Source organism: Numenius arquata, chromosome 2 (assembly GCF_964106895.1).
Source record: "Numenius arquata chromosome 2, bNumArq3.hap1.1, whole genome shotgun sequence".
NCBI lineage: Eukaryota > Metazoa > Chordata > Aves > Charadriiformes > Scolopacidae > Numenius > Numenius arquata.
In genome coordinates, this window is record NC_133577.1 from 49493545 (window position 1) to 49519816 (window position 26272).

Sequence of the window (26272 nt, forward strand, 5' to 3'; positions counted from 1 at the left end):
GTGGAGCTGGTGTGACACCCCTTGGCCACCTGTGGTATCGCTCCTTAGCGCATTCAAAGTTTATTTCCTTCTACATCCTGGAAATAAGGCCACCACCACATGAAAAAAAATCGCTTACACTGTGAAGCGGTGCCTGGAAAAACCTTAAATACACACCTACAAATGGGACACGTTACTTATTAGGCAAATAAAAAGAAAAGTACACCTCTGAGTTTCCACCCCGTTGATTTGTTGACTGCTCAACCATGGAGGCTTGCTCTGGACGCACCTTGGACTCTTTATGCAAACCCTTATCCAGCCTCCTCTGCTCCAAATGAGTGGGCAATCTGTCCTCCTGACTCTCTTCACTGCTCCAAAAATACCAGGATTAGGGCTGCAAGGGAGGACCTACCCCATTTTCCAGCCTCCTTCTCCAGATGCTGCTGCACCTTTGGGAGACAAAGACACAAACGGCGCAGTCATCAACTGGCCGAGAGTTGGCTTTACAGATAAATAGTTGTGAGGATTAGAAATGGCACAGAACTGCCAGTTTTCAGCTCTAAAGTGAGGGAAATTTTTGGAACAACCAGCCTGACTGCTTGCAGCTGCCATACCCAAACGGTTTCACACACAACAGCTCCTCGAAGATGCTACAGCCTCAGAGGACAGCATGACCCAGCTGCCGTTAACACCGGAGTAGAAGACCAGAACTACCAGCTCGTGATCTGATATTAAAAGAGATTTGCAGAATCTGAGCGTCAGCGAGACAGAAGACCGAACAAAATGTTCTCAAAATCCCCCTCCTCTTCCTGCTGCCAGGTTCTCCCGCAGCTCCACTCCTCCAACAGTTTCTGGTGCACTGTGAGGACAGACACAGGTAACACTGAAATTCGAAGTGTGATGGGGAGGGGTGGTAGGTCCACCAAGAAGATGCTCAGCCTGCTCGGACCCCAACCCGGGGCTGCCGCTTTGACATCTGGAAAGGCTGGAATGCAGATGCATGGAAGAACCTTGCAGAACCAAAATGCAGCTGCTCCACCTGTCAACTCCACATCCCAAACTCTCCACAGACTGGCGCTCATCCCAGATGCCACAGATCTTCATTCACATCCCTTGATGATCCCAGACTTGAAGCCTGCACATAGGAACATCAGTGCCAGTTAAAAACTTACACATCGCTTCAGCCCAATTTGGTGGCTCATGTGAGTACAGACAGTGCACGAGTGTTGGCATTTATTTTCACAGCATCTCAGAAATTAAATAAAAGCCCAGGTTTACGAATTATTAAGACACTAATTTACTGTCGGTTAAAACCCTCCATAGACTGGAAGCCTCCAGCTGCTGCCCTTCTACCTCCAGCTCTCCAAAGACAGAGCATGTCCCTTCCAGCTTTGACAACAACCCCCTGCGCCTCCAGACAACGCTGTGACCCCAATGCAGTCCCCGAGCAGGGCACAAACCCACAGACAGGACTGACACATAGGGAGCTAAGAAATCAATAACAATTAACGCTCTGCAGAGCACTGTAACCTTATGGGTTGGTTTCCTCCTCCACCAGAAATCTGCTTTCTACAAAGAACGTTTCATTCTTCACCACCACCCTTAAGCTACCTACAGTCTCTCTCAACAAACACCACAGGACAGGTACTTGGTAAAGGAGATGTATATTTATTCACTTTACAAAGAGGGTGGTATTTAGTTGCAACAGCTCCATTTATAGACAAATATATTATTGTACATTATAGTGGTGAATGGCTCAAACCTTTACCTTGTTTTGCTCTTAAAAATTTGTTTGCACCACTTCAGCTTCCATTAGCTGAGCAAATAGCTGTCCTTGTTCTGCCACTGAGAGATTAAAAATCCGTAATAAAGGTATAGCTGTGCGCTACATATTCACAAGCATCCACCTTCTCCTCTCCCCTGCGTTACTCCCCTCTCGCCACCCGATCCAACACAGTCTGTCCTCTGGGTTAGCATTAAACTTATATACAGCCTCCATTAAAACAAAATTAGGAGCCAGTGATAGTTCTAATGTCCTTCTGAAGCACAAGAAAAGTCATTGATTTATACATAGAAAAGTCTTGAGTTCAAATTTGTTAAAAAAAGAAAAAGCCATTTTTAAGTCAGGTTGGCATTTAGATATTGCCAAGGCATGGCTAAACCAATGGAGGGGGGGTGGGAAGAAAAGAAATTAAATATTACAAAAATATCTTTTTTTTTCCTTTTTTCTTTTTTTTCTTTTTTTTTTTTTTAAAAACGCAGCAAGATGCCCACTTGCTATTGCTAACTGAAGCATGGAAAGAAGGTATATAGATCGGTTGTCTTTGATCCTTGAATATTTGAAACAAATTCAATGTAAAGCTGAACCAAGTTTACCACACAAACAGCGGTGGCAGATTTATTTCACTTGAGATACAAATGCATGTCCACGTGACAGGCATAATCTGACCATGGGGTGGAAGAAATGTTTCTATTAAGTAAGCGCAGGGAAATAGGGCGAGAGAAGGCTGGCATGGTTAAACATTCTGGATTCAGAAACGCACAGTGCCCCACATGTGCCTCCACACACAGGCCGTGCACGAGTCTGCACTCCCCATATGCAAATATGGCCTCTTTCAGCAAGATGATCCAGAATTAGACAGTTTGGTGGCCCACTGGTTTAAAGTGTTAAACTTATTCTTTCGTGCTGCTATTCTTCTTCACTTTCATTCTCTGGGTCCAAATCAGAATCGCCATTGATTTCCTTTTCAACAGTCATGTCTTGTTCATCAGATTGCTCCTCTTTCTCTTCATCTTCTTCCCAGTTTTCCTGGGGAAAAAACAGACAGGAATGTTTGAACCTTTGACAGTAACACAATTTCTGTTACAAGCAACTGGGAGAAGATCCCATCCAACTCCACTTACATCAGAGTCTTTATCTGCAATCATCTCATCGTCTGAGCCTTCCTCCTCCGACGATTCTGCAAAGAGAAAACAATCCCTCAGTCCAGAGAACAGACTTTAAAATGTCATTGTGCAAACAAAGCCCAGCTCCACATGCTGCCAAGTCTCCAAACTATGCCATTTCAATTCCAAAACTAATTCTACCTGAAGATTTGGTTGATCAACATGAATTAGAAACAAGTCACTTTCATTACAATTACACAGGATGAAGTTGCAGTAGGAAAAAAGGCGAAACTGGAAGTGTACATGGACACACACTGGCATCCACCACCTTGATGTCCTGCCCAGATTGTACACGAACAGGAACATGATGAACAGCCATCAAGTATTGTCTGTCACAGGAATTCAGGAGCTGGGCTACCCCCAAGATAAAACACTTACCATCCTCGTATACCAGCTTCGCCGTCTGATTAACCTCGGTTACATCCTGAACTGCTTCCGATGCGGCAACCTGAATGGAATTGGCAGATTAGCCTTAGACGCAATCATATATTCCAACCTTAGAAGTCAACAAACGTAAACGAAGCCTACATCAAGTTTAACACGCATAAATTCATTTACAGCAGTAGTTTAACAGCAGAATAAGTACGAAGGACAAAGTAAATTTTTAGAGGCATTGCTCTGCAGTGGCCCAGTACCTCCTGTTTATTTCCCTTTAAAACGCTATGGGTTGGTAGACACATTTAGCAGGAAAAAAAGCCATGTAACACTTCCAGTGAGCACAAACTGAGTAGACAGTTTAGTTGGAACTCACCTGGGTGACGAGAATAAAGAGTCTTCCATGAAGACGAGAAAGCTTTTGCAAAGTTTTTACTCTGCTCTCCATTAACTGGTACAGCATTCCCAGCTGAGGAATAAGGTCTGGCAACTTAGGAGAAGAGAGGCATGAAGAAAAATGAAACTTTTGACCAACACATCACAAATGTCTTATTTTTAATCCTTGCTCACATTATTCTAAACAGAAGTGAGAGCTGAGGGTTCAGAGAAACTACCTGCATCCTCATCAATAAACTTTTAGCCGTGTTTAGAAACACATCTAATTTCATGGCAATTCTTGTACTACTCTGCCTTTCCACAGTCACTGCTGTAAGCAGGTGTTGAAGCACCACTCGGAAAGCTGTGCAAATGGGAACGGAACATACACCACTGTACAAATGCAGCATCAGCAACGTACGCAAGTTTTGTCGCACAGCTGTCCTATAATAAATAGAAGAAGTGCCTTTTTCTCACCTGAGTGATTTATCCATCAGTTGTAAAGCAAGGCTGGACTTCACTGCAGAAGCTACAACATTACTTACTATCCTGCCAACTCTGGCCCACCTTTGCCCTATAAATCAAGCCAGCCCCAAGACAGTCTCAAGATGAGCATTACAACAGCATGGCAAATACAGTTCTGTAAGATTTAGCGACACAGGCTGGATTACTCTCTTACAGTAGTTTTGCCCCCTAACTCTCACAGGGATGACAACTTATCTTGGTTTGACTTCAGGATGCCTACAATTATGTCATGAATGACTAAGACCAACAATTTATAACCAACGTGCAGCAATTTGTCAAAAGCGGCAGAAGTATAGCCCTCCATATGTTGATTTGTGCACTGCTGTATGTGGAGAGCAGGAGACAGTTTCCTGAAGGAAGAACATACTTACATTTAAGCATTTAAATCTAGTTTTAGTTACCTGCATTAGCATTAATGCAAAATACTTACTGTGGAAAGGTAGGATGCGTGTAGAGTGAAAACAGACTTCAGCCATCGAACCATTAGTGAGGCACTGGAAAAGAAAAATAAATGATATCAAAGAGATACTGGCTGAGAAACACCCATGTTCAAGATGCTAAACAGCTGTATAGAAAGCGCTTCTCTTCCATTGTATAAAAAGATAAATGCAGGTGGAAATATAACAGTTTGGCTATCCATACGAAATAACTGTGATTTATTTTTTCGGAAAAGAACAGATATTTAAGTGAGGGATTAAACTAGATGTGTCCAAGGGTTTGTGCTTCTGACATCTTTTATGGGAGGTTTCAATGAATAAAAGATCAAGGAATGCTAGTTCTTTCTCCACCTACAACGAGGGAATTTTTATTTAAAAGAACTTCTCAACTAACACCACAGTTAAGGACAGCTAGTCTCAGTAAAACTTTGCACCCACAACAAGGTGAGAATTTTTATCTCAAGTTGTTGCAGCTTAATTACAGTTACTATGGAAATCAATCACGTAGATGGAGCGAGGGACCATAAGGAACACAGTAGAAAAGTTTCAGGTGAATGAAACTGTAGTAGAGTTGTCTCTTACCTGTATGGGTTGCCCTGCAATCTCTTCGTAAGCTAAAAGGACAAAAACAGTCAGCAGTAAGTAAAAAAACACATCATGAGTTTTGAAACCCAAAATCACATGTGACAGTCCCAATATTGGGGCAGAAAGACCGCAGGCATTTGAAATTTGCTGGGATTAACCATCACCAGGCTCCAGAATATTACATTGCTGGCTTTACCATCCTACATGCAGGCTGGTAACTTGCAGAAGCCGAGTTTCATTATTACCATAAAATTGGAACTGTGAACAGGCAGCGAGTGTATCCAGAGAAAATTTAATCTGGCAGGAATAAGTAGAAGGAAATCCCTTTGTTTCTATGTCTCTGGGTATCTGCTTAGTAGAGCAGCTCTTAAAAGGCTGACAAGTTGGGGAAAGAACTGCAGGTAGTATCAGGTGAAGACTACTTCACAGAACAAATCTCAAGCTCTGGAGAGGACAGTTCCATGAAGACCTGCCATCCACTGAGATTATGTAGTCAAACACTTGCACTTAGATTTGTTGACAAAGGTCCTGGTGAAGAAATGCTGCTTCTCATTAACATAAGTCTAAGAAGGTGTCACAACACATGCTTAAAGGAAGTCTAACCATTCAAAACCAGGCCATTTGCATAATTCATTAAAGATTAGTACCACAAATTAGAATTAAATCTTACTTGTGGCCAGCACATTAAAACACGAGAAATCTAACCATTAATTTATGTGAATGACATTCTATAACACAACAAGTGCAACTATTCAATGTTCAGCTGAAAAAAGTAATGTCTATATAAGGCTAATCATTAAAATACTTCTGTCCAAATACAGATTTTATTTAATATCACTGCTTATTCAAGCAGTTCAGAAGCCAAATCCCTTTCAAAATTATTATGAAGTGATGTTGCAAAGCTTCAATACAGCAACTGGGCTTCTGAATTACTTTCAAAAGAGGAAAGAAATTGCCCCTCAAGTGCTATCTAAACTCACTGCTGTAAGTACGTACTCTATTTTTCTTTCTTTCACGTGAGTATCTAGCATATTTAATGCTCATATAACTTGCTCTGGCTAGCATTACTATTTTCATGTTTCAAATTATCCATTTTAATAGTTTAAAAGAAGATGTAGTGGTAATTCTTTGTCATGGACTAAACCTCTTCCTTCTCTTTTTCCCCATCTAATCATTTTAGATAATATTACATGATCTAATGCGCTTCCTAACTTTGACAATGGCAGTTTGTCCTTTGGTTAAGCTTCAGCCAGAGAAGATAAGAGCACAAATTAAGAATAATTTCTGTCCTGTAAAGCTACCAAATGAATTTCATTGGTAAAAATAGACAAGACACATCCTGGGTTTTCCCCAGCTGGAACACAAACCGAACGTGGCTCGTATGACAGAACAAGAAACACAGTCTCTCTTACCTCGTGCAGCAGTGGAATGACAGCATGTATAGGCATTCTGGCTACCGTGTTCTTTATTACGTGTTCCTTTCTCGTGTTAAGCACTCTCTGTTAAAATGAAAAAAATACAATCAGAGAATCATTCGGTTTTAACATGTGTATGAGCAATGAGCATAATCAAAAAATCCTGGCTTTAAATCACTTTTTCTACTCCCCTACCTTTGTATGCTAAGATGAGGGTAACAAGTAAAAGAAGATTTACTATGAAAAGGAGTGCCACTTTTCAAGTCAGCTACAATTAACAAAATAAGCCACTTGGTTAACCCATCTCATTGCTTCTAGCCCGCTCACCCTGTGTTAGAAACAAAGCATCACAGGCACATTAAAACTTCCCTTGTTATTTTCTGTGCTTGCCTTCGGTAAATAAATGCCTTTCACCAGTATCTGTGACAAGTAATTTCTATTCAGCACCAAATTCTGAAGATTCTGTTTTCCTGTCCCAGAACTGTTATTTCCTTCTAGTGCAACAGTAAGCTTTTCAAGTGAAACTGCTGTCATCTATGCATTTTTCAAACAGTGTCTACTTGGAAACCGTACACTCAGGAGACTAAGCACAGATTATGCTTCAGCTCAAGCAGAAGGGAAGATGGCTGTAACATTGCTTGTAAAACATCTGAACTGTGACACAACAAATTTATGATAAACAGAAGCGCCTCGAAGTTCATGGACTGACTCCGAAATCAAGGCAGATAACAAAAAAGTAATACCGCTACTATTCACTTGTAATATCACTGCCTTGAGCAGCAAATCAGCACAGAGCAGCTGGGAGAAAACAGCGGGTTCTTGAGTGTTCAGTCCCCCCAGCTTTCAGGGAGGCTCCCCACGAGCCTCAGCGAATGGATTAAACAGCACACAGTGATCTCGGAACACTTACATTTAAGATTTCTGCATCGTTGCTTTCCAAGCCCTGAACCAAAAGTACCGCAAAGCTATCTGTTTGTGGAAGGCCACCTGGAGTTTTTACTTTGCTCACATCGATGTCCAATGCCCCCAGGCGCTCCTCGATGCTTTCCTGCAGAGGGTAAACAAAGACAGTGCTGTTTCAGGGCAGTTTCTCAGGAACATCAGCTGAAAGCCAAGTACCTAACCTACAGCGTTCCCTCTGACTCTGCTAGGAAATATCACAAATTTTGCATATTTTTTTAAATGTACTGACAGAGAACAGCCCGAGAAAAGAAGATGAAGTTTTGACTGAAAAAGCAGTAATATACCTCAGCACAGAAAGACAGACACAGGCTTGTGACAAAGTTCTGCAGGAACATGGCAAAACTACAGGAAGGGCACACAGCTTGAATCAGGGAAAGGTTCTGAGCCGAAGGAAGTCTCTTTCATACGAAAAAATGGTATCACAAACTTCACTTCCACGCCAAACAAAGCAAGTGTAAGCTCACCTAAAGAAGTTATAATGATGCTTTATTATTCTAGTTGCTCCATTATTGCTGTGTTTAAAAGAGGAAGCACTTTACCTCTGTCTCTCCTGGTTTCCTCTTGTTTTTCTTTTTCTCCTTTCCCGAGGATGGAGTTTTGACAGCTGTACTATGTCCTGGAACGCCAGGCACTAGAACTTTGGTGTCTGAGTTCACAACGGGAGTCTTTACCTGGGAAACATGAGATAACCACATTTGCATGAATCGCTAGTATCTTGAGCTTTCTTCCAATTTAAAATATTGGTTTTATTCCAAGACGCTCACATACCCAGTAAAACCAGTCTGCCACAACCCATTTTCTTGGCATATATACTAGGAAAATCAGACATTTTTAAGAGCAAATAATGTCATATAACAGTCAGCTAGTTTTAGTCATTAACTAAAGCAACAGTCTCTTTGGAATCACCCGTGTATCATTTTTCTTACAAGCTTGTTTCATAACATTCACAGACCTAAGTGTTTGTATCTAACAACGAATATTTGGATGTTTGCTAGCAATAGACAACCAGGTGTACCAACAGTCAGGCCCATAAACCACATGCTGATTAATTCAGCTTCCACTGGAAGGTAAGAACTGATCACGAACAGCAGCACAATGTAACACTAGAAAGTAGTTACTATTTATTTCAACCTCACAGATTTTCTTCTAGGGATTGCTCAGATGCAGAACCTGGGAGTCTGAATTAGACTATGATCACAACGACAAACAGCAACCTCAGGTTATACCAAACAAGCTCTGGTGTCTGTTCTTCAATGAACACAAAGGAGATGGAATTTTAAAGGCAATATATTTAACTACCAAGTGCTCCCCTGACCCACAGAGGATGTAAGGGAGGACACACCACTTCCAGAATAAAGAATGCTACCTGCTACTTCCAGAACACTTCTTTAAACACAGTGCTTCCATGCAGGCCTTTTTCCATGCAGGAAGTACCTGCCCAAACTTCTGTACTTGTGGCAGCCCTGCTGGGTGCCCACTGAAGTGATAAAAATATAATTTACTACAGTGAGGAAAGCAACTTCCACAGGCTGTGTTTAGAAGTAAAAAAATCTGATTTTGTGGCTCAAGAATTTTACTGTAGGAGAGCAACGGTGTTAAAATACTTCCCCCTTTGCTCACCACACACTAATCACTGACCTTCTCCCCACAGGGCATGCTCAGACAGCCAAGAGAAATTCGTCTTCACTGGAATTCAGCAAAAAGCGAAACCAAGATGGGTATCATCACCGCATGCCAGGGAGTTCCTACACCTCTCACTGCATTTCAGCTCTGCCATCCACCAGCTCCACGACTGAGGAACCAACACAAAACCCCCCCAGCTGATGGAGCACCAGATCCAGTAGGTAACTCGAGGGTTTCTCACTGATACTTCAAGCGTTTCCAATCTTCAAGGCCTCGAATATGCACACTGATTAAGAACTTCACAGCCTGTCTCTAAACCCCGAGGGGATCCTGCATGAGAGAAAACAGTGGCAAATGGCCTCGGTGGACACTGTTGCCATCAAAGTGTCAAGCTCACATTCCCAGGTGCCACATCCCTTTGAGTAGGAACACATGAAGGCCACCTCGAGAAAGAGCGAAAAAGGACGTGCCCTTTAAGGCTCCACATTACATTTTGTTTAGACTGTAAAGCAAAGCCATCCCAACTTCACCCCAAACCATCAGGGTCAAAGAGGCTGTGGAAGGACTGATCTCAAGCAGAAAAGAAACCATCAGCCAGTCCTGTCTATCAAGAAGACCTGCTGAGAACAGGACTTGCCATGAACTACAGCAGCATACCTTTGTGCAAGAGCACACTCAGATGCAGAGCAGCCATGAAGCACACTGTACCCACACATGCCTGAGTGCTATGGACATCTGTAGCTACCACTTCAGCTTTGAGCAGGTCTATCCAAAAATCCAACCGCATTTTAGAAGAGAGCAGTGAATTCTACCCATTTCCAACACAAAACAAGAGGAGCAACAAACAAATCGCATTTCACAAAAAGCTCACCTTTGTTACAGCAACATCTGTTTTAAGTGACAACACTTTCTGGATGTCCCTTATCAAACATACGTGGGATTCAGTGGTGTTCAAAGACTAGAACGACAGGAACAAAACCAGTTAGTATATTTGAAACTGACCCCTGTGATTCATTACGCTATTGAAAGATGAGAATAAATTCAAGAGGTATAAAGTAGAATGAACTTCTTTTTTTTTCACTCTAGGACAGCAGCCGCTTTGCACATCTGCTGTTTGTTACCAGATCTCTATGCTCTCCAAAGAAGCTCACGCAGATAAACTGAAACAGTATTTAAACCAGCTTCAATGGCCTAACTCAGTAACACTTGAAAAGGCAAGAAACAGCCAGCAATAATGTCAAGTTGTATTTTAATTGAAAGAATGGAAGAATACAAATTGCCTTTCAAAACAGCTCAGGGGCAACAGTAATTGCTCCCAGAAAAGGGGGAAGGAATAAGCTTTGTCTTGTTATACAGATTTTAAAAAAGTAAAAAATAAAAATCCTTATTTATAAAAAGTCCATATTTATAAAAATAAAAATCAAAATCCCCCCAACTGAGAGCAGTACGCAGTCCATATTACAAAATCCAAAACCTCTCCAATAAGTTTTACATACCACTTTCTCTATGATGGGCTGTAAGAGGTTTCCATACACAAGCAGCAGAGACTGTTTGTCTGAGCAAAACGCAGCTGCTAGAATAGGGACTGGTTTTGGTGTGGAGTCCCCATCATTTCCAGGCGTTGCTATCTGGATAGTACAGTTTGATGTTAAGGGTTTTTTGCAATAACTGAAAAAAAAAAAAAAAAGAAATGAAAAAATTCCAAAAGGTTTAGCTTACACACTTCAATATCTTGCACAATTAAGCACCTTTCATTAGCAGGTCGTCAGCAAACTCAGCCAGTTTACAGCTTTTATAGATGGCTAAGATGACGAAGACACAAAATCTTGGATAAAGCAACACTTAATACTAAAGTGCAGCACAGCCCCCAGTAAATAAGTTCTCCAAAAAAGCGTCCAGTAATCTGAGACAAAGAACCAGCTGGAACCTGGTTTGTGAACAGATGCAAGAGCTTAAAGGCAAGCAGCATGACAAGACTGAACTTTGCCTTACAGTAATCCCAGACCTTTCCATTGACAGGACAAGGGTTTTAAACTGAAGGAGGGGAGATTTAGATGAGATCTTGGGAAGAAATTCTTTCCTGTGAGGGTGGAGAGGCACTGGAACAGGTTGCCCAGAGAAGCTGTGGCTGTCCCATCCCTGGAGGTGTTCAAGGCCAGGCTGGATGGGGCTTTGAGCAACCTGGGCTAGTGGGAGGTGTCCCTGCCTATGGCATGGGGGTTGGAACTGGATGATCTTTATTTAAGGTCCCTTCCAACCCAAACCATTCTACGACTCTATGAATACTAACTTACCCATTTAAGATATGTTCAAATAAATGCAACTGCCCATCTCTGCACACAACTGCTAACTTCACAGGCTGAAAGAAGGCACAGTAAAAGATTTTAATTAGATCAAAGGAAAAACCTCTCATAAGTACAGGACATCAAGAGACAGTCGCATGGCTATGACTCGACTTTTTTCAGTAACTAAACACATTAAAGAGATAACTAAATCAGTAAGGAAGATCAAAAACACTAACATCTCAGGAACATTTAGTACAATTATTAGGAGACAAAAAGGTAACTCATAACTGTACTTTACTGTATCGCTACTGATAGATCTAAATTTGAACAGTTTGCACAGTAGCAGACATATGTCATCATAAGCAGTAAAGTTCCAAAAATATGGTACCCAACATGTTTAGAGGCAGAGGGCTACAAAGGCGCTGAAATTGTAAATACGCTTACAGGAAAAAATCTGAGTACCCCGAGCAATTAAATGGCAGGCGTACATTACAGAATACTCTTATCTCCAATACATGCATAAGAGGCTATATAAGAAAATACAGCTTGAAATAATGTTTTTAAAAAAGGAATCTAAAGACAGAACAAGAATTTTTGAAAGAATTACTGAAACATTTTGTGAACACAGTCCACATGCAAGCGTTTTTCATAAGACAGCTACTTTGAAAGACTTGTACTTGCTGAAATTGAGATAGTTGGGGAATGCACCCTGCTACTTTAACTCATTAACGGCTAATTCCAAACACCAAAGCTACTTGAGATCAGAAAAAATAGGACCATACCCAAACTGGGTTTTTAGACAGATTTTTTTTGTGTTTTTTTTGCTGCCAAGTTCTAACAACAATTTCGATTCTAACTGTTCTAAATAGGAAACAACTGATATTCCTGCCATCAAAAGTAAAATTTCTAAAGCAAACACTGAATTTGCACTTAGTAGCTTTGAAAATTAGTATTTCAAACTACCAGCTTTATAAATGCACCTGTAATATCCTTACACCCATGAACTGGCAGGCAGATGTGATCTCTGCGTAACAGAGCCCAAATACAAACCAAGCTTCTTTCTTTACAGCCTTAAACAGAAACTGATGTGACAACTGAACACTGATGAACATATTTGGTTAAAAACTATTGCTCCTACCTCTTCTTTGACTTCTGATACTGTCAGGTCAATAAAAGTTGGTTCATCTGTTACTGTGAAAGACATCACAGCATTCTTTTCTTTCCTATCTGATCTGATCTGCCTGGAAGAGACAAACAGCATGCGTTAATTTACCATAGCACAAACAGCACCCTCTGCATCTGAAAAACATTATAAAGCCTGTAAATCACCAGCGACTGTGGTAGTATCTACTCGACCCAAAAATACTCATGCTGTAATTTCAGCTTTCAGCTTAGAAAGTGTTCTAAAATCCAAGTGCAAAGTAAGTCCCAAATGAAATCTACCAAGAAAACAGCATAAACCTTGCAGTAAGGATAAAGAACAATGATGCCTATGTTCTTGGCATACACTGGCAATTCAAATGGCAACTCGAAGGATGCTCAGACACAGCCAAGGAAATTCACATCTTCATTCAACAATCAGTGAGTTGAAAGCACTATTTCAGAGATCATCACTGCATTTCTCCAGAGTGCCCCTTCTGCTTAATCACAGGACATACCTGTTGAGCCTATCCTCAACACTGATCATAATCCAAGTTACAAATTATGAAAATCTTACATACCATACACTCAGTAATCGGTCATGTATAGCTCCAGACAAGAAATAAAGCCCTGTAATTCCATCAAAGGGCTTATTTTCATTCATAGGTTTCACTGTGGTAAACATTAATGATGACACTGATGTAGCATGGCCTGTGAAATGCTAAGAGGAAAAAAAAAGCAATCTTTCAATGACTGCCATAAGCAATCGCATGGCAAAATTTAAAACATTAGTTAAAAAAAAAGTTAGGAAATATTCAAGTGTTAGTAAGGACATTTCAATAACTTTTTTAGTAGTGATCAGCTTCCTTGCATTTCTGTATTTCAAGGAAACTTTTCCTGACCCTCCAGATATTTATCAGTATTTTAACAGTTAAATGGGGAATCAGAGGTTTGCTCCCATGCCTTCCAACTGTTTCAACAACAAATCTGATAATGCTACCAGTTACATGAAGCTTAGAAAAAACCCCTAAATGCTTCAAGGAGGGACTCATGTTAAGAATCAGGGAGCTCACAGAATTGTTAGGGGTTGGAAGGGACCTCTGGAGATCATCTAGTCCAACCCCCCTGCCAAAGCAGGGTCACCCAGAGCAGGTTCCACAGGAATGTGTCCAAGTGGGTTTTGGATGTCTCCAGAGAAGGACACTCCACCAATCTGGGCAGCCTCTTCCAGTGCTCTGCCACCCTCAAAGGAAAGAAGTTCCTCCTCATGTTGAGATGGAACTTCCCATGTTCAAGTTTGTGCCCGCTACCTCTCGTCATGTCACTGGGCACCACTGAAAAGAGACTGGCCCCATCCTCCTGACACCCACCCTTTAAGCATTTATAAGCATTGATAAGATCTCCCCTCAGTCTTCTCTTCTCCAGACTAAAAAGATTCAAGTCCCTCAGCCTTTCCTCATAAGAGAGCTGTTCTAGCCCCCTAGAGTCATCTTCGTAGCCCTCTGCTGTACCCTCTCCAGCAGTTCCCTGTCCTTCTTGAACCCGGGGGCCCAGAAGTGGACACAGTGCTCCAGTATTCACGCACAAACCCATGCCAACAGTAACTAATACTGTGGTGAACTGAGGTCTCCTGCTAGAAGGGTATCAGAAAGAGACACAGTGAAAAAGAACAGCGCATCTATCTTTCTGCTCCAAACTTGAGAAAGGGTGCTGGCAGCATGCTCAGACACAGCCAAGGAATTTAATGTCTTCATTCAACTCTCAGCAAGTTGAAACCACAGTTGAGAGTATCATCACAGCACAGCTTCCAGCAATCCCAAAACTGCCAACTGTCTCCTCACACTCAGTGAAATTTTCAGATGTCCCATCAGGAGACACTAGATATATAATGTCACTCATCAAGAACGGTATTTTTTTGCACCTAGTTTAACAAAGGTACTTACTCTGTAGACTTCTTTGGTCTCCAGGTCCCACAGTTTTATAGTTCTACCGGCTGACAGCAGCATTTTCCCATCTGGACTTATGCATAGAGAGGTGACACTGCTATTGTCACCTTTCCACTTGCTAGAATTTGGATGGAGGGGTTTTGTACAAAGGGAGAAAGATTGAGAAATAGAAAAAACGATATTCATTAGCACAATGTCAAAATGCCCATCAACCATGCTGAAAAATTTAAGGCAAATATTATTTAAAAAAAAATAATTTAAGCAGTCAAAGATGAGGTCAAAACTATCCGGTTTCTGCTCCTCTCCTTCAAACTACTTTACACAAAAATACAGCAACTAAAAAACGTGAAATTGTTTAATATGGAACTGTTGACTTTTTTTTTTTTTAAAATATTTGCCTGTTCTGTTCTGAATTCCTCTTTCAAAGTTCTCTGCTACTCAAAAGAGGGTAAGAGGAGCCATACCATTTGAAGACTCCTCTTTGCACTATAATCCAAAAAGCTTACATCAGCCCATTCAGAAAGGCCTTCTCAACACTAAAATTGAGAGTTTCAAGGCCCAGTCAGTTCCTGGTCCTCCCCCCCGAGTCTGTCAATGACACAGACAATAATAAACTTCACCTTAAAGGTCTATGGTTCAAAGCACTATTAAATAAAAACCCATCACATTCTGTTTGCAAACAAGTGCTCTGGAAATACTTCCAAATAACTTTCACACGCCCAAGGAGGCAGCGCCTCTCCCATCTTCCAAAACAGAGCTCATTTAGTCTATCACTTTTAATTAGATTTCACAGAACCTGAAAGTTTTACTCGCTACAAACCTGACAAACAAAATTACACCTTACAGAGAGTATGACAAATTTTTGTAGTCTCTTCCAAAGAAAAGTTAAGAACTAAGAATTTCAAACCATTTAATAATGTAAACCCAGGAAGGTATTTTTAAATGTACTAAAAAAGACTAGTCTAAACTAGATTGCCAAGCATAAAACACAGCAAAAATTCATTAGTTTTTTACTTTATATAATTTTACAGGTAAGAGTTTTAAACAGGATATCACAAAACAAGAAGCTGTGCGAGGAGACATACAGAACACCTCTGAGTATTCAGAGTATTTAAGACACGAAAAAGCTATAACCAGAGAAACAAGAAGTCAGAGAATGATTTAGACCACCTCTCTCCAACACCTTGTCTTGCCTCTTCAGAATCTCTCACAACAGCCTGTCCCTCTGCCAGAGGTTTCAATGTGTGCTGCAGACCTCCCAAAGTGGTTCTATGGATTATTTCTACAGAAATTAAGAAAGTCAAGCCTAAAGGCATGTGGTTTCAATTCCCTGCCAGTGAATTCCCCATCTAGCAGTCCACATCTCTGTAAAAAAACATCTAGAAGCCTGCAAATCAGAAGAAGTTGAACACCACTTCTCTACCCCAGGTGCAACATCATGAATTACCTGTGGAATGTGTAAAGGTTCATTTTTAGGTCTTGACACCTGTTAAAGAATGCAACGTACATGCAATCTACATGTACACTAGGCACAAGCAATTCTTTTCAATAATTTGTTCCTCCTCGTCTCATCAACTTAGGCAAATTTTTAGAGAATTGTTTCCTTCTACTCTTCCCAATTTCACTTACCTTAGGTACAACTCATAATACCACCAAAGAAATTTCATGTAAAAAGTATGATATTATATTGCTGGTGTACTTTTAATGTATACACTGCAGGAATTATTTTTTGTTGCCATCTTTAAAATTAAAGAACACTCTAATTACCTTTTCTAACCACAGCCCCCTCAAAAGCAGTAGTATGGGACAGGGGCGGATACCCAGGATAAAGCATGACAGGAAAAATTCTCACATTTCCTGAGAAAGCAGCATGACTGCGACCCATCTCAAGTACTTGTACATGAACACACACACTATGGGATACAAACAGGGTGAATTAGATGTCCATGGGCAGCTTCAGAGCTTTGATCTCACCGGGATCACAATAAAATAGTGGGAGAGTTTGCAAGACAGGAGTGCTGCAATAAATGGACCTTTAGGAAGGCACTTCAGCAAGGACATGACAGGAAGGAAAAAGGAGAGAGGTTTCTCCACACAACAGGGTAGCAAAATTCCTCCGAAACAGGCAAAGGTCCAGCGGAGAACTTACAGGTGTATGAGAAGAGACCCATAAGGGTGATGTGGTGGGCATCTGCTACAGATTGTCCAATTAAAAAAGAAACAGATAAATCTTCATAATCCCATGCCCTGGTTCTTCTAAGGGGCTTTAACCACCCCAGTAACTGCTGTAAAGGCAGCACAGGAGGGCACAAGCAGTCCCAGAGATTGCTGGCAAGAGCTGAAGATCTTTTCTTGATCCAAGTGATTTACAATCACACTATGAAAGGTGTGTTACTGGATCAGGTACTCAAAAAAAAAAAAAAAAAAAAAAAGAAAAAAAAGGAAAAACTGGTCAGGGATGTGATGGTTGATGACAACCTCCAGCTACAGCAACCACAAGACAATAGAGTTTAAGACCCTAAGAAAAACAACCAATATAAACAGTAGAATTACAACCCTGGACTTCAAAAGAGCAGACTGAGACTTATTCAGAGAACTGATTGACAGGATCCCACTGGAGTCTGCCTTAAAGCGGCCCATGAAAGTTACTTGCTCTTCTAGGATAACCTCCTCAAAGCAAAGTAACATCAATTCTGAAGAGCAGAACGTCACCAGCTACTGCAGAAGGCTGTCTTGGCCAAGTGGGTAACTCCCAACTCAAAAAAACCACCAAAAAACAAACAAACAACAAAAAAAAACACACAACAAAGAAGTGTAGAGAACATGAAAGTGGAGATAGGTTACACAGAAGAATACCAAAATATTGTCCCGCCATGCAGGGACAGAATTAGTCAAAGCTTAACTGGTGTTTAACCAGCAGGGAATATGAAGGCCAACAAAAGGCTATCAACATACAGCACATGAGCAGCAGTGAAATGATGACTGAGGAAAAGTGTGGGCCTGCTGCTGCATGGTATAGGGACCCCTTCAGTACACAGAAAAGGCCAAAACACTGAAGAGCAAAGTCTCTCAGGCCTCCCATGTTCCCAAACCTAGCACCAGAGACAGAAGGAACAAAGCACTCCCCACAATAAAGGGAGATCAAATTAGGGATCACAACAGCAAATCCAAGCCATGCAACTCCTTAATACTGAATGGGATGCATCCAGAACTGCTAAGGCCAGGGTTATTACAAGACCGCACTATCATTTTGAGTGGCCACGGAGCTCAGGAGAAATTTTTGATGACTTGGAAAGAAAAAAAAAAAAAAAAGAGACAAAATATATCCACCAAGAAGGAGAATACAGGAAACAACAGGGAAGGTTATACAACAAATCCACCTGGAAGCCACTTCCAGGCACACAAAGGTGAAAAAAGTGACTGGGAAAATCCAGCATATATTTACAAATGGAAAATCAAGCCTAATCAATCTGATTGTCTTCTTAATGAGACAATGGTCTTGGTGGGTGAGAAGAGCATCAGATACGCCATTTAACTTGACTTTTGCAACACTTTAACAAAGTCTCACACAGTGCCCTTGCAGCCAAACTGGAGATTTATAGACCGAATGGATGGACTCCAAGGAGGGATAAGATCTGGCTGGATCATTGAATTCAAACACTTGTGATCACTGGCACGAAGTCCAGCTGGTGGCCAGTTACTGGTGTCACTCCCTAAGGGCATCCCAATACTGTTTAATATCCTCAGTAACTGCCCAGGTCTTCATTAATGAGCTCAAAACAGGACAGAATGCCCATGTAATCAGTTCTCATTCAATAGCAAATTAGGCATAGCAGCTGATATGCTGGCAGGCAGTGCTGCTACTCAGGGGCATCTCAGCAGGCTTGAGAAACAGGCTGTCAGAATCTCAAAGGAAAACGTGAAGTCCCGTACGTGGGGTGGAAAAATCCCAGTACAGGCTGAGGACAAACGGCTAGAAAGTAGCTTTACAGAAAAGCAGCTTGCAGTCCTCATAGTCAAGTTGAACATGAGTAAGCAAGGAGTCCTTGTGACATGAGGTCAACTACCTACTGATTTGCATTAGGTACAGTGTAGTCAGCAGGTCAAGGAAAGTGATTCCTCCCCTTTGTGCAACATTTGAAACTGCATCTGAGCACTATGTCCAGTTTGGGACACTACAAGAATGTAACTGACATAGTCAAGTAAATCCAGTGGAGGGCCATGAAGGTGGCTTAGGGACTAGAGCACGGAATGGAAGAGTAAAAGGTGAGGGAACTGGGTGTGTTCAATCCTAAAGCGAGAAGGCTAGAAGGAGGTTTTACAGCCATCTTCTGCTACTTTATGTCAGGGTCTCAATTTAATACAACCTAAGCATGCATCTCTTTTATAGGGAAATCAAAGAGTCTATCGACAATGGGGCTGCCTGCAGTGCCCACACCATTTTCAGCAAGAGCTACAGTACCAATAACAGCAGTGGGAAATGTCACAAAAAAGAAACAACAGCATAAGAGAATGGTCAAAGTGTCACCACACACTTTCATGGAAGTAAGACAACCAGGATCGTTACTAGAAATCTTGGTTTCTTCTTTAAAGTTTAAAACCAGTTTGACTTTATTACAAAAGAAAGTAAATGCCTACACCAGACATCTTGTTACTCTGCACTAAGGTCCATTTTGCCCAACAGTACTGTGAACAGCAGCAGCCTGCTCAGACAGCCAAGTGGAACCGTCTCCACTGCACATCAGGAGTAAGCGAAACCAAGTGGGTTATCATCACAGCAAGGCCTTTTGAGCAAAGCCTGGTGCAGGTAACTGATTTAACTGGGATGAGGTGTTCCAATATCTGCTCCCCTATACTTCCAAGGATATTTTATAGAATTGATATTTTCAGCATCACAAAACTGACTGGAAGCCCGTGTCCCAGTAAAAGTTAGCATGGAGGGACCCAAATCCCTCTCAGCATAATTACTTGTTCCATCTAGTATTTCCATTACACAGAGGAAGAAACTACACAAAAGCAAGTGTGAACCAAAAACCAGCACCACTTACCACTTTACTTTGCAGGTCTGTGTGTTCCATTCCACAATGTGTTTGTCATCTGAACAGCTATACAAGCAGCAGTTGTCCTGATGCCATCTCACACAGTTTACTTTATTGTCATGACCACCATCCTATAAAAGGTGAAAGTCATTAATAAACGAAGAAGTCTTGACTACTGAGTCTTCCACACACCAACAACGTGAACAAGCTGCTCTTTCAAGAACTAAATTAGAATCATTAGCAACTTGAAGAGAGAATGGGGTTTTAAGGAGATATATATGTATATAAGTTAAAGATATTTCATATTTTGATACGTACACATAAGTATTTGAATTAATTCTTGTTCTAGCTATTCAGGGTTTACAAAAAAAATTGTCCTGCCCGCTATTTTTATACACAGAGCCAAACACAGTACAAAATTTGCTCAAAGGAAAGGCTAGTACAGATGCCTCGCTGACAGTCATCTAAGTGCCTGCTTGCTTGAGTACATTCAGACACGAGTAGCCTTCCCTTTGTACTCAGCATTCAAGAGTGAGCCATTATCAAACCAGAAAACCCTACCAAGAGGTATCATTCACCTCTCTTAACAAGCAAAATCTCTGCAGCTCAAATATACCCTTTAATCGCTTACAAAACATTTCCTGGAGTTTATAAAATTTCACTATGTGAATAGGCACCAGCCAGCTCAGACTACTCCCACAAGTGTCACCGCAAATCAGCTTTGAGCAAGACAAAATACAGCACAGCAAGACATTCGGTTTAACAAGGACCACTAAAAGGGACAGCTCTTACTCTAGCAGGAACAATCTTTTAATTCAACCTATCCGTGAAAAACAAAGTACTCACCAAATGACATCTGCTATCCTGCTCCTAAAGAAGAGCAGGCAGCATTTTCAAACCAACTGAAACTGTAAATTCTAACCTAAAACTCCCTTATTTTGTTCACAGTTTTCAGATATAAATAAAGCATTTCCATAGAACAGAGCTGATATTCATTAGCTTGTCTCACTTGCATGTATCATGATTTTAAGCAGTCATTGCTTTCTCTAAATTCATGTACATTTATCACCCTACATACAACTAACGGTTTTGAAGCAAAAGAATGCCCAAGTATCTCAAAGTATCACAGAGTCATTCATACAGATTTATTCTGCTTGTTATGTAGCCCAAGACTAAAACCAAGGTACTCGAGAGTAACAGGGAAGTTATCATTACTGCTATTTTTAATGCAAAATAACAAACCCATGCACAATGTTAAGATATTGCACTAACTTCGAAACCAAGATTTCTCAATGTGTACGTACTGCCAACAATAGAAAAAGTACCACTTGAAAAATCCCAAGCACCTGAATTACTGCATCTCTATCCATATCCACAGCTATTAAGAAAAAAAAATCTGAATAATTAGGTTAATTTATTCCATTTTTAAACAGCATAACTGAAACCATCAGTATTTGGTAGCATGTGATGAAGACTGTATTACTTACTAGCTTGCTCTGTAATTCTCCTTTTACTGTGCTGTACAACAAAACACTACCAACTGCTGTACCAATAGCCAGGATATCTAACTGCTTGTCCACTTCTGCAACTTCAGACTTCCGTTTTTTCCTCTGTGGGCCATCCTGGAAAATCAAAAAAGAGAAAACATTAAATAAATTAGCCTGACCAGCTAATGCCAGCGTTAAAGCAGAAGGGAAAAACACTTCTGGTGAGACCCCATCAGCCAGTACAAACTCTGCTAAGACACAAAATGAAGACACTGAAGGGCACAGCAAACTAGAGAACCATCTTGTACCTCCAGGTAAAAGGTAATGAAGTTGCTATGAGTCACTTGGAAACGTTTGGTGGAGGCCATTTTGCCAGCCTAACAACCATGTACATGAGAGAAAAAAAGACACATTTAAGTTTTTCACAGAGTTTGAGTCCCAGAGGCAGAGGTAAAGATCAACCCCATCAGAATCCTTCATCCCCAAAGTGGAAACGCTTGATCAAGAATGATCAGTTTATTTTTTGTCAAAAGCTATTCAAGAGTCTTGTGAATATTAAATACTCATAATGCTTTTTAAAAAGAAAGCACTACCCCACTCCGCAGAGGGAAGCAACCCGGACTAGAAGCTGAGTGCTCTGCCCAGGTCCTCTCGTCAGTACCAGGGGTCCTCCTATGATCAGGCAACTCTTAAAGTCTTCACTCTCGTGCTTTGCAAGTGCTATCAACCAACTGCTTCAAGGAGGGTCTTAACTTCATCTCTCTCGACCAAAAATGGGTAAATGCAGCACATCGCTGGGAAGGGGAGAAGGAACAAAACTGGCTCTTGAGCACGTGAAACTAAAATAAAGGCGGCAGAAGCAGCCACTACTTTTATTCTCACCGGGTTAATCCCACATAACTAATCACACACACACAAGAAAAAAGAAAAGAAAAACCTGTTCAAGGACTTCAGAAGAAAAAAAAAAATCATCCCTAACACTACTGATCAGTTTTTAAATTGGACTTGGGTAAGTCTCCTTACATTTGCTATGTCACAGCAAAGCATTCTCTCCAATTTCAAAACAAGAAATTATACACAAGCCAATGCTTCCTCTGCTTAACAGATATATTTGCACTGATGAGCAGCCAGAAGAAGCCAAAGGAGACTCTGATAAACCATGATCAATCAGCTCTGTGAAAGCTCCACGTGCTGTAGCTAATCTGTCACAAAACAGACATCACACAACGAACATAAATCATTTTTATTCGCTGAGTCCAGAGATACAATGCCAATCAGGATTTGGAGGTTTTCACCACAACTAAGATTTAAAAGTTTAACAGTGCAGGATAAATACTTTGGTTCTTCAAAGTAGGACTTTCTTTTCCTCTGTATTTAACACAGATAACACCTTGTGCAAGGAAAAGTGTTTTGGTTTAAGCCAATAAATACCAAAATGCTACATACTTTTACATCAAAAGCAGGCTCTTGAGAAAAGAGATTACATTGGGTTTTTTTGCAAGCATTTGTTTAGGCTTCATCTTTCCTGGGAAAGAAAAGTGTTTATAAAGTATTACGAAAACATAGGTGCTGAGAAACCATTACAGTCTCAAAGCACAACCAAGTAAATGAATGAGGTTTTTTAGACAATATCTGAGAAAAGACTCAACTAGTTCAATTTTTGGCAGCAATGGCAGCTAAGCCATCTTGAAACTGCTGTCTCACATGCAAAGACAAGGGCCGCAAAACTAGCGGAGATATAAGTACAGTTTATGTGTTTTCTGATACTTTTTGATCTCTTTGTGTAGTTTTACTAATTATGCCACACAACCCCACTGCGAAGCAAAGCCACAATTAAGAATGGATTTTATTCTCTTCTCTTGCGTAAATCTTTTAACTAAAATTTCTTCATTCTCCATTTCAGTTTGTTATGGCCAATTTCCCTTGAAACAACCCAAAGGTACAACAAAATCCCCACTAAAGTCCACAGTTACTTCCAGTGTCCAGAAGAAAGCTAGAGGCAGTGAAGGTTTTTCCAATTATTTTTTCACATGTATTTCTTTACCAACCTCAGCATTATTAGTGCGTTTTGTCAGGAATTTTTACATGAAAGAAATGCCAGTGGAAAATTCAGACACCTACTAATACTGGAGATGATTTGAAAAAAAAACAAACCTCTGAGAACTAAAAAATAATTAAAATATTTTTTGAAAAACCAATCAATCTTCTCTATCCTGCCTTAGATTAGTACATAGACAGACTACCAACCGCAGTACAGATCCCCGTGGAATTCACTTGTGGATCAGGGTCTTAAATATAAGAGCACCTTGTTTTCATGGATAGGATAGGACAGGGGAGCTGAACTATACCAAGTATCAGTTTCCTTTTGATTGGTTTTTTTGTTGTTCTTTTTATTTCAGAGCTATGGAAACTCAAGCTTATTTAGAAATCCTTCAGCTTTGCCTGAAAAAGCACAGTGTTTTAATTAGTAGAGATGGTTAAAAGTTACTTGCAAGGGGACTGTGCACCTTATTTTTCCATAATGCCCTTACTTGAGGTCAGCCACTGAGACTTTTGTCTTTAAAAAAACAGAAATCCAATCTCAGCTGCTCACAGGTAAAGCAAAGCACTTCAAACACCAAAATGAGGGGAAGCCAAATAAGCCTTGAGAGTTGAAGATGACAGAGCGGTTGCAACTTATTAGGCAGAATGTGGAAGAAGGTATTTTCGAAGTCAGTAGTCCACGTCCTCTTGCACAAGGCACCACTTCATGGAGCAGGAGATGGTGAACATCACCAGCAGAAAGCACGGACACTACACATGCCCGTGTGCAGGGAGCATCCCAATAAGCCACCACTGCATCAGCAATTCCAGGGCCTGCAGTTCAAACTTAATTTCTAATATTCCCCTGTAACACATGGCCTTCATTAACATGGCAGCAGTCCAAAACATACTTAGTTTAGGTGCAACTTGACCAAACACCATTTATAGGTATCTATTGGCACAGTTTTACTCCTGAACACCTGACACTGGTACTACCCAGAGAGATGTCAACTCTCCAGGAATAAAAAAGGGAAAAAAAAGACTAAATAATGTCAGAAAAAAACCACACTCAATAAAATATATTTGGCAGAACCATGACAGCTTTAGTTCTTCAGTTCAGTCTAAGGACAAGTTTATGGCAAATTACTCCAAAAAACGGTATGTTTTCCAGCTCCACTTGAAAAGGTACCAACTTTCAAGCAGCGGACAGAACTCAAACTACTGCAATAATTAGAAAGCACTGAGAGGTAGCCAAATGCCGTCTGATTAAGTTTGTTTTTCATACAACCCTAAATCAGGTTAAATTGGAGTGTCTATGACTTTTAGGGGTTGGTCTCTAGAAAAGGCTTACTTTTTAAAAGCCACTCAGAAACCTCCTGTGCTTGACGTAAAGCACCACAGCAGTGCACTGTTAGTTTAAGTTTTATTTCACACAGGATAGATTAACCCTATTTCCACATGCTAGTTTCAGTTTATTTAAGAGTGAAGAACCACTTACAGAGTCCTGCAATTAATGCATGTATCCTTTTTTCTTCAAAGTTACATGACAAACGAGCAGGTTCAGGCCAATCTAATACTAATCCCTTCTGCCGCATTCTTCAAATGTTCTGGGAGTTTTCAAAGTTCAGGGACTATGAGAAAAATGAGACAATACTGTCTTCCTTTCGATTGGTAATGTGTGTTAAGCATTTTGAAATATCTCTTACAGTATTTCAAAGACACTAAATTATTGATACACCAGAACACGTTTTAAAAAGCCGTCCTACTTCTTATGATAAAGGAAGGTGATTTCACAGATCTTATCCAAGGGATAATTTTTTGTCTCAGGAAATGGTATATTCTAGCTAAAGAAAATAGGATTACTTCAACATAAAGAGGATGCAAAGGTATCTTACTGTATATACTCCAGATATTTTCAGGTCGAGCGTTCACCTGAGGTGAAGTTAAATAAAACAAATTCAAGGTGGAAAACATCTAAGCCCTCTAACGTCTGCTCTGAATAAAGCTACTGAATACCTTCTCGCAGGACTCCTGAGCTTGAGAAGAGACATCACGGACAGCGTAGCAGCTTGCCTGGAAATGCTTCCAAGGGTAAGGGAGTATGGAGAGATACTGCCTTTACTGGAATGTGAACTGTATGTAAGCTAAGTGGACACGCAGCAGCCGACCTGCTCTGCAGCATCACCTTTTTGACTAAGGTGAGATGTGCCATGAAGTAACATACCTTGCTCCTTCAAGGAAGGCTTCTTCCATGCAGGTGATACGAAAGACAAATGATTTTACACAGTCAGTGCTTATATTGATAGCCCCCCCACCCCTTTTTTTTTTTCGTTGTTTTAAAAAAAATAAATTATAAAACCTCCACCACTGCTGGCCCCACCAACACGTGAAATTTAATTTGCCCCTCTTCGTGAGGAGCAACCCTGCAATGCTCCTCTGAGGGGAGCGGATTCCCCCCACGCACACACACACCCCCCCCCCCTCAACCCGGGGGGACGTCACGCGTGGCCATGCCTCACGAACCACGGCGGGAGGGGGGTGTCCCACAGCTGAACCCCGCGGAGCTCCGGTCCTCCCCTCCCACGGGACCCTCACCCCGTTCCCCCACACCGGGACGCCGCCTCTCCGCTCCCCGGCCCGCCCGTCCACGCCGACCCCCCGCCACATGGCGCCGGGAGGGCGGGGTGAAGCCGAGCGGGCCGCGGCCACGCGTCCAGGCGGTTCGGGGTGCCGCCGTCCCCTCCTTTTTTCCCCCCGGGGCGTGTGTGCCCCCCTGCCCCACCTCTTCCCTCACAAACCCACACCCCGTACCTTGCTGGGGGGCGGGCGTCCCCCCGGCGGGGCCCAGGCCAGGCAAGTACAGGCAGCGCTGAGGTGGGCGGAGGGCACGTACTCCTGCTGCAAGCGGCTGTTCGCCGTCTCCCACACCCGCAGGCGCCCATCCGGGCCGGAGATGGCGAAGAAGCGGCGGTCGCGGGGGGAGAAGGCGCAAAGGGCCGCCGCCGTCGCCGCCGCCACCTCCCCGCCACACGCTGCCGCCGCCATGGCGCTTCCCTCGCCCGGCCCCTCCGCGCCGGCGCATGCACCGGCCGCGTGCTCGCCCCCGCGCGCCTGCGCCGCGCGCCCCGAT

At 41.7% G+C, this 26272-nt stretch overlaps 1 protein-coding gene and 4 non-coding genes across 5 annotated transcripts; all 5 read right to left on the reverse strand.

Annotated features, from left to right (window-relative positions):
- Window positions 1-2231: 2231 nt before the first annotated feature.
- On the reverse strand, window positions 2232-26208 carry WDR43 (WD repeat domain 43). The gene is made up of 18 exons (XM_074167978.1): window positions 25954-26208; window positions 21121-21255; window positions 19643-19764; window positions 14592-14712; window positions 13230-13369; window positions 12647-12749; window positions 11518-11582; window positions 10720-10891; window positions 10095-10181; window positions 8140-8271; window positions 7548-7685; window positions 6635-6721; window positions 5220-5251; window positions 4631-4694; window positions 3677-3790; window positions 3304-3373; window positions 2884-2939; window positions 2232-2788 (listed from the first exon to the last, which is right to left on the reverse strand). Exons 1-18 carry the CDS (start codon window positions 26185-26187, stop codon window positions 2669-2671), a joined length of 1992 nt encoding a protein of 663 aa, XP_074024079.1. The 5' UTR covers window positions 26188-26208; the 3' UTR covers window positions 2232-2668.
- LOC141462696 (small nucleolar RNA SNORD53/SNORD92) lies at window positions 9255-9333 on the reverse strand. The gene has a single exon (XR_012463211.1). It is a non-coding gene; the product is annotated as a small nucleolar RNA SNORD53/SNORD92 (small nucleolar RNA).
- On the reverse strand, window positions 13044-13127 carry LOC141462699 (small nucleolar RNA SNORD53/SNORD92). The gene has a single exon (XR_012463214.1). It is a non-coding gene; the product is annotated as a small nucleolar RNA SNORD53/SNORD92 (small nucleolar RNA).
- On the reverse strand, window positions 14367-14450 carry LOC141462698 (small nucleolar RNA SNORD53/SNORD92). Its single transcript, XR_012463213.1, has one exon. It is a non-coding gene; the product is annotated as a small nucleolar RNA SNORD53/SNORD92 (small nucleolar RNA).
- Window positions 19298-19375, reverse strand: LOC141462697 (small nucleolar RNA SNORD53/SNORD92). The gene has a single exon (XR_012463212.1). It is a non-coding gene; the product is annotated as a small nucleolar RNA SNORD53/SNORD92 (small nucleolar RNA).
- Window positions 26209-26272: the final 64 nt, after the last annotated feature.